This window comes from Podospora pseudocomata, chromosome 5 (assembly GCF_035222375.1).
Source record: "Podospora pseudocomata strain CBS 415.72m chromosome 5, whole genome shotgun sequence".
In the NCBI taxonomy this organism is placed as follows: Eukaryota; Fungi; Ascomycota; class Sordariomycetes; order Sordariales; family Podosporaceae; genus Podospora; species Podospora pseudocomata.
Genome location: NC_085889.1, coordinates 2,210,521 through 2,221,650, shown reverse-complemented (window position 1 = coordinate 2,221,650; position 11,130 = coordinate 2,210,521). Strand labels below are relative to the sequence as shown.

Sequence of the window (11,130 nt, the reverse complement as noted above, 5' to 3'; positions counted from 1 at the left end):
CACTCACAAGACTACCCTTCCACGCCCCAGCCTCAACCTCCTCCTCCCCCTCTTCCCTCTCCTCCATCTCCTTCTCCTCCTTGATCCCCACGCCCGCCTCCCCAACCCCCTGACTGTAAAACTGACTCGCCTTCCTCCCGAGGTTATGCTGGTTGTAACTCCTCGTCGTAGCCCCTTGGCTCTGGCTCCTGACCGAGCTCGGGTGGCGCGTCAGGCTCAAGCTCCTGCTTGAACTCCCTCCTCCTCCTCCGCCGCCGCTCTGAACAGCCGAATCCCGCGTCCGGCTCTGATTCCGTGCTTGCTGTACAGGTATCGCATTCGGCGGCTGACGAGTCTGACTACGGGCTCGGGTCTGGCTTTGCGAGCGTTTGTAATCGTGTTTCTGTTCAGTCGCTGTCCGACGATGACTGCGCTCTTCTTGACTAGCATCCGGTTGCTGTGATGATGGGGGTCTGGGGGGTTGGGTCACTTGGGAATGGGTTATTTGCGTTGTTGGTTGATGGTCTAGAGATAGATTGTACCTGTTAGAAGGATATCATCACTTGAGCTTTGGTCACTGAATGTTTTTGTCTTCTTTTGTTGTGTGGCACTGAGCAAGCAAAAAGGCAGGACGGACCAAGTATAGGAGGGGACCAAAAAAAAAAAAGAAAAAAAAAAAAGAAGAAAAAAACAAGAAAAGCCAAACCAAGGCATGCATGATATAAAGTAAACAAAACGAGGCCAACTTTGCTATGCAATAAAAAGCCAATAAATCCCAAAACCAAAAAATCATGTAAATCAAGCACCAAGCAGTCAAAGCCATCAACCAAACTCGCGCGCTCGCCTGCTCGCTTCAGAACAAAATTGACAACCAAAAACGGGTTCCAAAAGGACAGGCACGTAGTGCTGGGTGTTGATGCGGGGCAAACAACTTGCAACAAGAGATTCGGATCAGGGGTTCCGCTTGCCTCGCCCAGCCACCCCAAACCTCCCCAGCTGTCTCCCCAGTCCAGTCCTAGTCTTTGGCGGCGGTTCCGGTTTCGACGGTGCCGAGTTCGCGTTATTCGTTCCGCCGGCCGGAGAGTCCCTACCGCCCCCTCCTGCATTCCGAGAAGGCCCTGTACCGACGCCTTCTCTTCCTGTCGCCGGCTTCATGTCCCCGGTTCCATCGCCCCCACCTATCCTAAGATCTCCTACTCCAAACAGAGAATCATCCGTGTCTGCGCCCAGCCTTTGTAGACGCCTTGCCCTTTCTTGCACCGTCCGGAACTTCTCCAAGAGCTCAGCCCAACGGATGATGCCTTCTTCCCGGCCCTTCAATCGGTTGGGGCGATCAAATGAGGGCACCGACGGTGTTGTTGCGTTGCTGCAAACATCATGTTAGTAAGTGATACTGTCAACAGGCATGAGGTAGGACGTACGGTCTCGGCGCAATATGCAGATACCCAATGGAACTAACACTGTTCAACCGGTTTTTGAGAGCCGCAAAGGCCGATGATTGCGGAAGAAGCATAAGAAGGCCATACAAGCACTTGTACAGATGCGGGTATTTCTCTGGCTCCAAAAGCTGGAGACGAAGGTCTGTTTGGGCAAACTGTCAGCACCATTTACCATTCCACACGCTGAGGGAAGATCAGACATACATGTAAAGACCGGCGACTCCAGGAGCTGCACCAACTTGTCAATCTGAATGAGGATGTTGACTGTCATTTCAAGCTCGGCACTGTTGTAAGGTTAGTAGACACACTTTCACTGCGCAGAGGGAGAAGCATACAAGATTTGTAAGAGGTTATATGCCTGCTCATACGCCTGCGCCAATAGACAAAGCGAGAACGTTGCCACAGCGTTATAGCACCACGATCGAAAGAGCGCCACGAAGAATGTTTGTCCATCCTGTAGTCATAGTTAGTAGCTTCTCGACGCATTCAACAAATTCGGCACAAACCTTCGTCTCCAGATTCCTCAACCGCTTCCTCAGTTCTGCCAACTCTGGTGCCGTGATCAAGTTGTTGTTCAAGTTCTGGACCATGATACTAGCAAACTCCACATCCTCCTCCTTCTCGATACAGTCCGCAAGCGTCCGGTATATCCGTTCCGCGCTGAGGCTGGTACAAAGCTGGCGAATTATCAGGTTTCCTCTTGTCTCGAGAAGCTTCCGGTCCGTTGAGAACAGCTGCAGCAAGTTTACCATAAAATTGGTGAAATAGTCGTCTTCGCTATTTCTTGATATCTGTGAAAGTAGTTGCAAATCTTTGGTGACGACTGCTTCGGCTGGGTCAGAGAGTGTCTTGAGAAGTGCAGGGAAGGTGCCATCGTTAAACGCCAGCACTTTTCTGGGTGCTTTGCGGTGCAACATGATGAGCCACGTGAGGGCAGCGACACGAGTGGCTTCGTGGTCGTTCAAAAACAGCAGGGTTAGTGAGTTTACCGCAGCGGCATAATCAAGATCTGCTTGTGGCTGCAAAGCCCCAGACGTGCCCGGGGTTGGAGTCCGTGGAAGAGGCTTGCCCGTGGCCGGGGTGGGACTTCGTATCTCAAGCTCTCTCGAGCTGGAAAGGGATGCCCGGGCGCTTGTGGTTCCGTCCTGGCGATCGCCGTGCGGCATCCTAGACAGCTGGTGCGGAATGGTTGCGAGCTCAGCATCGTCAGAGAGTGAAACGACATAGTCCATCAGTGACGTGTTGACCCTGGCGGCAGCCTGGCGAATTGACTCAACCCCACTGGCCATTGCTGGCAAGAGATGAGCTAGAATCTTGGGAGTAAACGGGAGTACCTCCTCCGGGCAGATGTCAAGAAATTCGACAATCCAGCGGAGCGACTCCAGCAGTCCGTCTTCTTCTGGATTCGGGGTGAGATTAGCAGTCTTTTGGCGACCGTTGTCGAAGGGCGGCTTACCCAGCGGTGAGTCAAGTGTGGCAGTCAGAATCTCCAGAATCGCCTTGTGGTTGATCTGCACGTCTTGGCCTGGAACCCAGTCATCCTCGCTATCCAGCTCATCGTCGTCGGCTGCCGTTTCGGAGTCCACCTCGTCGCCTTCTTCGAGAGTGGGGCGTATGCTCCCGCTCTCAACCGAGTCCTCTCTTTTCCGTTTGCCTTCGCCCTTTGACTTTTTGCTCTCGGCGATCCCCTTCTTGATGCGGGCGATCCTCTTGATCTCGTTGAGGAACTTGTCCAAGCAGCCCTGCGTCGCCACGTGAACGTCCCGGTTGGGGTCACTCAGGAATCGCAACAGGCCTCCGAGAAATTCAGGCAGGAAAGTGACAAGCTCCAGGTCTGGAATAGAGTCCAGGAGAATAATCCAGCCCACAAGAAAGGTCCGTGTGAAAGGGTTGATGGCATAAATGCGGTCACGAAGAAGTGGTATAAACTTCTTCAAGGAGAAGGCCGTTGGCAGTTCATTCGTGTCATCCAGAACGTCCTTATCGTCCTCTTGGTATGGCGGCGGCTGCTCCAAGACAGAAACGTAGGTTGCTGCTGATTCTGAGACGATATCTTTGATGAGACGATCGAGCAACTCGGCACCGTTCTTGACTGACAGTTCCGAGTCGGCACCAAGCTAGAGGTGTCGAGAGAGATAGTGAGACAAGGGTATGCGGGAAAAAGGAGAACAAGTGAGACTGCCTACCTTGCAGAGGGCATCGAAGATGTGGTTGAAATAGATGAGGATTTCGCCCTTTGCGACCTTGGCAATGTTATACATGGCCTCGCAGGCATAGTATCGGACTCGTGCATCCTGGTCTGTGAAGCAGGCTAGGACCGGTGGCACAATGACCTCAAGGTATCTGGCGAGTTCCTGTTCGTAGCAAACCGAAGGACGGTCACGGGTAAGCAAGAGGTCGGTAGCACGTAGGCGTCATGCCACCCAAATGGTGTGACGGTAGGGGAAGATCAGAGAAGAGGAGGGAATACAAGAACATACAGAACCCAAGGCAATGGCAGCAGCGGCCAGTCCGATCAATCCACCGTTGCGGGCATGGGGCTGGTGGACAGCGTAGGCATAGTCGTTGCACAGCTGGTCGAGAATGGCCTCAATTCTGGCGTTATCCTGTTTGGCAACTACCTCGCGAATGACGCGCTCAAGACTGTGTGAGAGTTAGATGTAAGTTACATTCATCCTTTGTCATGTGAAGGAAGCCATTATCGAATCAGGGGCAAAGTGGAGGGGAAAGGGGCTGTTTGCCTGCAGCCTGGGCGGGCCCGGGTATGCAGCTGTCTATGCAATGCGATGTAGATATGGAGAAAAAAAAACCATACTCGAGAGCGCCAACCTTGCGCTTATCATAGAGCTTGTCGTTCAGGGCGCGCTGGATGGTGGGATCCATCACGCCGGTTCTCGAAGACGGGATTCCTTTGGGGCCTGGCTACTCGGGCATGCTGTTGTAGGGAGATGAACCAGGAGCGGGGCTTTGACGAGAAGGCTGCCCGATTCACGTGGTGAACACGGGAGCACAACTCGGATGGTCTGCCCGGAGTCCAGATCCGAATGGGAAGCTTGGTCTGCCGAGACGGATCTGTTGTGTGGTTGACGAATTCGGCGTCTTCCGAGCCGAGCCTCGATGACGGAATGCGTTCACTCTGAGTGCTTCCCGGTCCTGACGTGGGGTAACTTTGACCGTTACTGGAGACTGAGATTGGGCTTTGATGAGTGTCGAACAGAGCGGTTTGGTCTGTTGGGGTATCAGGCAATACTACTACACCGGACTCCTTTCTACTCGAAATGTGGAATATGCCGACAAGATAGCGAGATGGACAGATGGGCGATACAGAGATGCAGTCGGTGTAAGTTGGTTGCTGGTGGTGGATGGTGGGAGGCTCGACGGGGATGCTGCCCGCGAGTGCTGCTTCAAAGGGTTCGAGGGGCGGGGAGTGGAGGCTGTGGTTTCCCAAGAGGGTTAAAGGTGACAGTCGTGGTGGACAGGGACCCAGCCTGCAATCGTTTGGCGGGGTTGATGGGGTTAGGCAGTCTTTCGCACTGTGCCCATCCTTCACTTGTGTAAAGAGCTCTTAACACAGTTTCTGTCAACCATCTGCCCTTCAATCTTGGTACTCGCCGTCGCTGCAGTGCAGCGCTACGGGAGGTCGGCGGGCAGCGAGGACTTCACACGTGAGGTGTTTGTTTTGTCTACTCGGTTTCCAAATAAACTGTCTGTTGCTTCAGTGAACAGTAGCTTTACTGTTGTGGAACGACGTCCGCCTCTGATGATTTGGTTGGAAGGCTTTCCCATCCCACGTCTGAGGACATACTCGACCACCACCAACCACTGACAACCTATCTTCTCCTTGCTTAGGGCACGTGTCATTCCTTGACTTGGGACATGATTGCTTCTCCTGCTCTTGAACTAGCCCACCACCATATGCTGATTGATAGCTAGGAGATCCGCTACGCAACTACCCATGGCACCAGTATCACAAGTCTTTTATATATGCATATCTACCTTGTATTCAGTTCTGTTACTCATGGCATATTCCACTGGTGTAGCCTTCCACTGCACGAGTTGACATTCAGAGATCGGATCGTCCCCTGAACAACTCGCTGGTTCAACGATGCACTGTGTGCCCGGCACATTGCTGTGCTAGGAGGATCAGATGTACGCCACCACCCCCTTCAAGGGCGTATGGACTCCCATACGATTCACCATCGAGTCCCCGCTGATGGTTGGCCTCGGACACAGCATCTGATGCCGAGCTCTTGGGCATGTGGAAGGGGCGCTGGACTGGCTGCAGTGGTATCACCCTCGCTCTGCTTCTGTGCATTCTTGTATAAGCCAAGGGCTGCTACAAGAGGTCGATGGCTTGCTCACCGGTCCTCAGTTGTTCCACCCTATGTTATACTCCAGGGCTTGATGTACGCCATTTCCATGTGTCGGGTGTCATCTTGCGGCTTACCAAAAGAAGCCTGACCCCTTCTTCGAGTCTACTGTAACCTCTCGTTACACCACTCCAGTACTATCTCCTCTTCAACGAGCACATAGAGAAGCTATCGGGCACGCGTTGTGTTCATCATTCGCTTCTTTGCCTTCTCCAACAACATGGGGCGTGAAGAGACGTGGCTGACAGGGGGGTCAGTCGGCAGAAAAGAAGCAACGACACGCTGTAAGCTTGACCTATCATCCACCAGCTGTATCCGTCATGGCCACGTTGTTAAGACATCATATCTTATCCAGCCAAGCCAGCCAGCCAGCCTCTTCATGGGCGAGAAAATGTCTCATGCCGTTCAAGTTTCATGGTTGTCAGCAACATATCTAGTACGGACGAGCATGAGGCCGCCCAAGGGAGGCTGACGCTTCGAACATTCCACGAGGAATCAGCCATACAGATACTCCTAAAGAATGCCTCGGCTCCGGGGTAGCCACGCAACGAACGCTCCCTCCAAGTGGGGGTGGTTGATACCAGCTGCCAATGTAGATGTGTGTGGTGCAAGTTTCCACAGCCATAAACCTGTTCCAGCAACTAAAACTCTTACACATCGGAAACGTAAGATCATCTTGCAGAGATCTTATCTACTTTCACATCAACCTGCATATCATTCCCTGTCAGGAGACGTTAACAGCATGTTCGGAGTAGCAGCAACCTTGAATTCTTCAGTATTCTGGCCCATCATGTCTTTTCACCAACCCCTTGTCATGTCTCATGACATTCTTCCCCATACCCCCTCCATCGACCTATGCCCTCCAATTTGAGGAACTACTCCCCTTGCTACCACTCCCCTCACTCTTGCCATCCTTGCTGCTGCTTCCATCTTTCTTGCCCGATGATGATTCGCCGCCCTGCTTGCTTTGCCGCACCGTGGTTGCTGCCCGTCTGGCGAAGGGGTCCTGTTTTGGACATGGTGAGCATCTACATGACATCGAGTGAAATGGGGAAGAGGCTACCACCCACCTTGTCACCTCTTGCTGCCCGGATCCGCTCGGCTGCGGCTTCGTCCATCTTTCTCTTACCCATCTTTAGAACTTTGCGGAATCGTAATGAGGAAGTGAGATACAACAATGGTGATGCTGATTTGAAGAGGAGAAAAGGCTGGCTGTATGTAGGTAGGCGGGTGTGTAAGGCGGGTAGGATGATGATGATGATGATGATAATGTAGCAGTGATTAGGACTTCTGGCGTTGAGAGTGTCAACTGAACTGCTAGCACAGTCTCGTTGTATGTAGTAGGTAAGAACCGTAGGTATGATAAAACTCGCAAGCTTGCTTGCTCAAGAAAACCCTTCAAACCAGACAGAGAAGGAGGGAGGGAGGGAGGGCACAAAGATATATCCCCATTCATACAGGGTACCACGACTGACCAAATTCCTTGGTCACATTGCTTTTTTTCATATACTTCTTCTTCCTCAGCAGTAGCAGTGAGTTGCAACGATCGCAACGGTCATCTGAGTAGGTAAGTGGCATGGTGTGTGTGTCCGGGTGTGTCTGTGTGTGTGTGTGTGTGTGTGTGTGTGTGTGTGTGTGTGTGTGTGTGTGTGTGTGTGTGTGTGTGTGTGTGTGTGTGTGTGTGTGTGTGTGTGTGTGTGTGTGGTCTTGGACTATCAAAATCGGTTTGCCTTCGGGGATAGTGGCTAATGAAAAACTGGGGGCAAGCAGAGATAAACAATCGGAGACGCCCGCAAAAACAAGTGGGATGAAGCCTATGCACGACACGACATGGGGACACTGGCGGAAGGCTGCCGGCATCGATCCATCGAGAAGCAACCATCGACAAGCAAAGTGAAACCCATGTCTTGTCCTGACATATCTAGCCAATTTCTTTTGTGTTTTCTCAACTATCTCAAAAGAAACCATAAACTAGGGCCCCGGCATGGCCCAACATGGCACCACTTCTCACACTTGAGACTGCTTGGCTTACGAGGTTTGTTGGTGAGAAGCGAGAGGCGGGGGAGACCGAGATGCGGTTGTAACCAGGATAGTTAGTGCCCTCCACTATCACTCACACCCATGCTTACACTCGTTTCTCCCCAGTCCCGCGGGGAGGATCTTAGGTAAAAAGACAGGGTAGACTGTCTGTGACGTGCATTCTTCAAGTCTTGTATTTCCGGATTGCTGGGAGCACACTTCCCCTCACCTCCCCAGCTCGCAAACTCGACCCAGATGCGAAACATCTTATGACAATCTGTTCATTGGTGTTGCTTCTTTTGGTCAGTTAGTTTATTAGGTGCCTGCCCAGGCCGTGTTCGTAAACCTGACGAGAGCACAATGTCGGCAGCCGGTTTGACCTCGACCACGCTCCCCGACTCATCAGTTGGCTTTAATAATGGGAACGAAGATATGCAGCAAGGCCCATGGCACCAGAACCGGAGAATCTCATTTGTTCGGCCAGAAAATAAAAATAAAAGCAAACAAAAGAGTGGAGTATTAATCACCAGAGACCGAAGCTACGGTAGCTGTCCTAGAGGAGCAAAGAAACCAGCGCCCCCTTCAGCAGCTCTTCCTCCATCGATTTCTTAAATCTCGGTGAACCATGATGAAACAGCCAAATAAGAGCGAGCCAGGGCACTCGACCACCGCCAACCACGCCATTACCTGACAGCTTGCCTCGCCAACTTGCGCGCAAGAATTGGGGTACGGGTCATGATGTCGGAATCTCAAGTACCAGGGTAGGATTGGGTTCTGCGGATCTTGGTCCGTGTCCCTTGGAACTACTGCATTATCTGCATGCAAGAGGCGGCAAGATGGGGGGCTGATCCAGGGCCCTGGCTCGTTTTCTGTAACCCAAGAATCCCCCCATCACCCCCAACATCACAGTAGTCCCTTGGCTATCACGCACTGTGAGCGGCGACCTGAAGAACCTCGGCGATCTCATTATAAAAGGATGGCTCCTCGTTGGCTTGCAGAAGGAAGGGCCTCGTGACTATTCCTTGATCTTGGTTCGAATCACGCAAGAGATCTAACGGTGGGCCAAAAAGGACTGCCTCATGTCCCCTCACTCTTCACACACCTACCCAAGAGGAATCAAAAGTTCTAGTCTATAGAATAAGGTCAACTTTTGAGGGTTATTACTACAGCTAACCTTCCAGCCATATACAACCTCACACTCCTTCCCACACCTCATCCCTTTCTACTCATCTTCCCCCCCTAGTGATGATGATGATGATGATGCCTCTCCACCCTCCCCTCCCCAATCATAACCCCCTGACACTTCTTCAAAATAGCCGCCTGCCTCGCCACCTCCCCCAACCTCCCAATCACCTCCTTGTTCCCATCCACAAACCCAAAGAGCGCATACGGAATCCCGACCTCATCGCAAAACTCCTGCACCAACCTCTGCGTCTTCCTCAGGTTATGCCTCGGAATCCTCGGAAACAAATGGTGAATCGCCTGAAACTGCAGACCACCGTGAAAGAAGTCCAGCCAGGTCGGGCAATCCACATCCATCGTCGTCCGCAGCATCTTTTGCGGGAAACTCTCATCCACCCCCAAATCAGCCGTCGACATGGCGAAGTGGCTCAGCGTGATCTGCACATGCAGCGGGCAAGTCACCATGTGGCTGACCATCACGAACCAGAACCTGTTCCAACCGCCATCGACGGACTTGTACAGCAGCTCGTACCCAAACCAATACCAAAAAAAGACCTGTCCAGCAAACTCGAACCAGCGGTGCCAGGCCGCCACCCCCTTTTTCGGCCCCTGCCCGAGGATCAGATACTCCATCGACAACCGGTAGAGGTTGAACCTCCCAAAGAGCATGATGACATAATACAAGTTGTGCTGCATCGAAATGAAGAACTTGGCAGCAGCATCGTACGGCATGATCCGCTCGTAGTACGTCGACCTCAGACTCGCCAAAAAACGGTGGGAAATAGCAAAAAACGGCATGTGCTCGATGTCGGGGTCGTGCTCCGGCGAATTTGTCACAATATGGTGGACGTTATGACTGCGTTTCCACCATCCCAACGACAGCCCTCCCAAGAAATCCGCAATGATGATCCCGATAATGGTATCAACCTGAAAATTGTGCGTAATCCCCATGTGGCCGGCGTCATGGGCGGAAAAGACAAGCTGATGCCAGAAAACACCAAGGAAGAAAGCGCTGGGGATGTACCACTTCCACTTGAGGAACAGCAGCATCAGGCCAAAAAAGGTGATGTACCGGGAGCATTCGATGGCGTAGGCGTAATAGTTGCAGTCATACAACCCATCAGTCTTGATGCGGTCGTGGAGCTTGCGGTACTTCTCGACGATGACCTCTTGGGTATCCTGGTCAACAGCCGGGTATTTGTCCAGGTCAAGCTTGATCTCCTTGCGTGTGAGGATGTCGAGGTGGGCCATGCCGTCGAGAGGTAGACTCCCATCACCATGAGACTCCTCTAGTGACGATGCCGAGGTTATCGACGCAGCACTCGACCCCATTGATTCCTTCACCTGTCTCTTCCGCAAAGCACTACCGTCAACATCAAACACTGGCGAGGGTGGTCTAGACTCCAGCTCGCTCGACGGTGTGTCTGCCGTTATTGTCACCGCCGGAGCCGACAGCCGTCCAGAATCATCCTCCTCTTCCACCTCCATTGCCCCATCCTCAAGCCGTTTTCTAAATTTACCACCTTGAATAGGCGGCAAGAAATTATTCCACCTTCCTTCAATCCTTCCAACGCGATACTTGTTCATCATCGCCCTCGCCTCAGGGGAATGAAGTCCATTGACCTCATCCGTAGCATCCCTCCCCACCATGTGCTTCATCGCCTTGTCACCACCAGGGTGAAACTGCATAAAGGCATCGACCTTGAGAACATGTCCGTCCACGATAACCATGTGCCTCCCATCAGCAATCTGAGCCTCGATCTCTCGGCGGCTCATCAGCGGGTAGGTGCGTTCCTTGGTTAATTTCGCCATGGTTGCCGGCGTGGTCGTGTAGTGAGTGATAGAGGGAGTCCCTTGTCAAACAAACAATTGAGAGCTGGGCTCCTCAAGGCTTGTAAAGTAACAATCCGGCGTCGTCTCTCTTCAAAAAATAGCCATATCCGGTGGTGCGAGGCAAGGCGTGTAGTTGGTACTGGTGCGTCCACGTTTTCCTGATCGTCGTCTTGTCCCAACAATAACAACAATAATAACACCAACTCCAAATACCTTCAAACCCCTTTCAATCCAGCTCAAATCCTCCAATTGGTCTGGAGTGGATTCAGATCATTCGTCGTTCATGCGTAGGTTGTTCGTGAGTGGCA

General features: G+C 52.3%; 3 protein-coding genes across 3 annotated transcripts; all 3 read right to left on the bottom strand.

The window, feature by feature from the left end:
- Nucleotides 1-146: 146 nt before the first annotated feature.
- Nucleotides 147-5,081, bottom strand: QC762_505840 (uncharacterized protein). The gene is given in 9 exon segments (XM_062891006.1): nt 147-656; nt 675-1,345; nt 1,401-1,560; nt 1,623-1,702; nt 1,754-1,872; nt 1,925-3,535; nt 3,605-3,772; nt 3,899-4,061; nt 4,234-5,081. The coding sequence occupies 8 exon segments, from the start codon at nt 4,299-4,301 to the stop codon at nt 931-933; spliced, it is 2,784 nt and encodes a 927-aa protein (XP_062742158.1). The 5' UTR covers nt 4,302-5,081; the 3' UTR covers nt 147-656; nt 675-930.
- A 779-nt stretch (nt 5,082-5,860) lies between these two features.
- Nucleotides 5,861-7,403, bottom strand: QC762_505830 (uncharacterized protein). Its single transcript, XM_062891005.1, has 2 exons — nt 6,859-7,403; nt 5,861-6,794 (listed from the first exon to the last, which is right to left on the bottom strand). The coding sequence occupies exons 1-2, from the start codon at nt 6,919-6,921 to the stop codon at nt 6,642-6,644; spliced, it is 216 nt and encodes a 71-aa protein (XP_062742157.1). The 5' UTR covers nt 6,922-7,403; the 3' UTR covers nt 5,861-6,641.
- A 1,643-nt stretch (nt 7,404-9,046) lies between these two features.
- QC762_505820 (uncharacterized protein) lies at nt 9,047-10,801 on the bottom strand (the record flags this gene model as incomplete). The annotated part of the gene is made up of 1 exon (XM_062891004.1): nt 9,047-10,801. One exon carries the CDS (start codon nt 10,799-10,801, stop codon nt 9,047-9,049), a length of 1,755 nt encoding a protein of 584 aa, XP_062742156.1.
- Between the last annotated feature and the right edge of the window lie 329 nt (nt 10,802-11,130).

Coding starts and splice junctions, on each gene's coding strand:
- QC762_505840 (XM_062891006.1), bottom strand. CDS start 4,301: ATGGATCCCACCATCCAGCGCGCCCTGAACGACAAGCTCTATGATAAG. Junction 3,536..3,604: donor TCTTCGATGCCCTCTGCAAG/GTAGGCAGTCTC, acceptor CGACACCTCTAG/CTTGGTGCCGACTCGGAACT. Junction 1,561..1,622: donor GGAGTCGCCGGTCTTTACAT/GTATGTCTGATC, acceptor TTGCCCAAACAG/ACCTTCGTCTCCAGCTTTTG.
- QC762_505830 (XM_062891005.1), bottom strand. CDS start 6,921: ATGGGTAAGAGAAAGATGGACGAAGCCGCAGCCGAGCGGATCCGGGCA. Junction 6,795..6,858: donor GGGCAGCAAGAGGTGACAAG/GTGGGTGGTAGC, acceptor TGTCCAAAACAG/GACCCCTTCGCCAGACGGGC.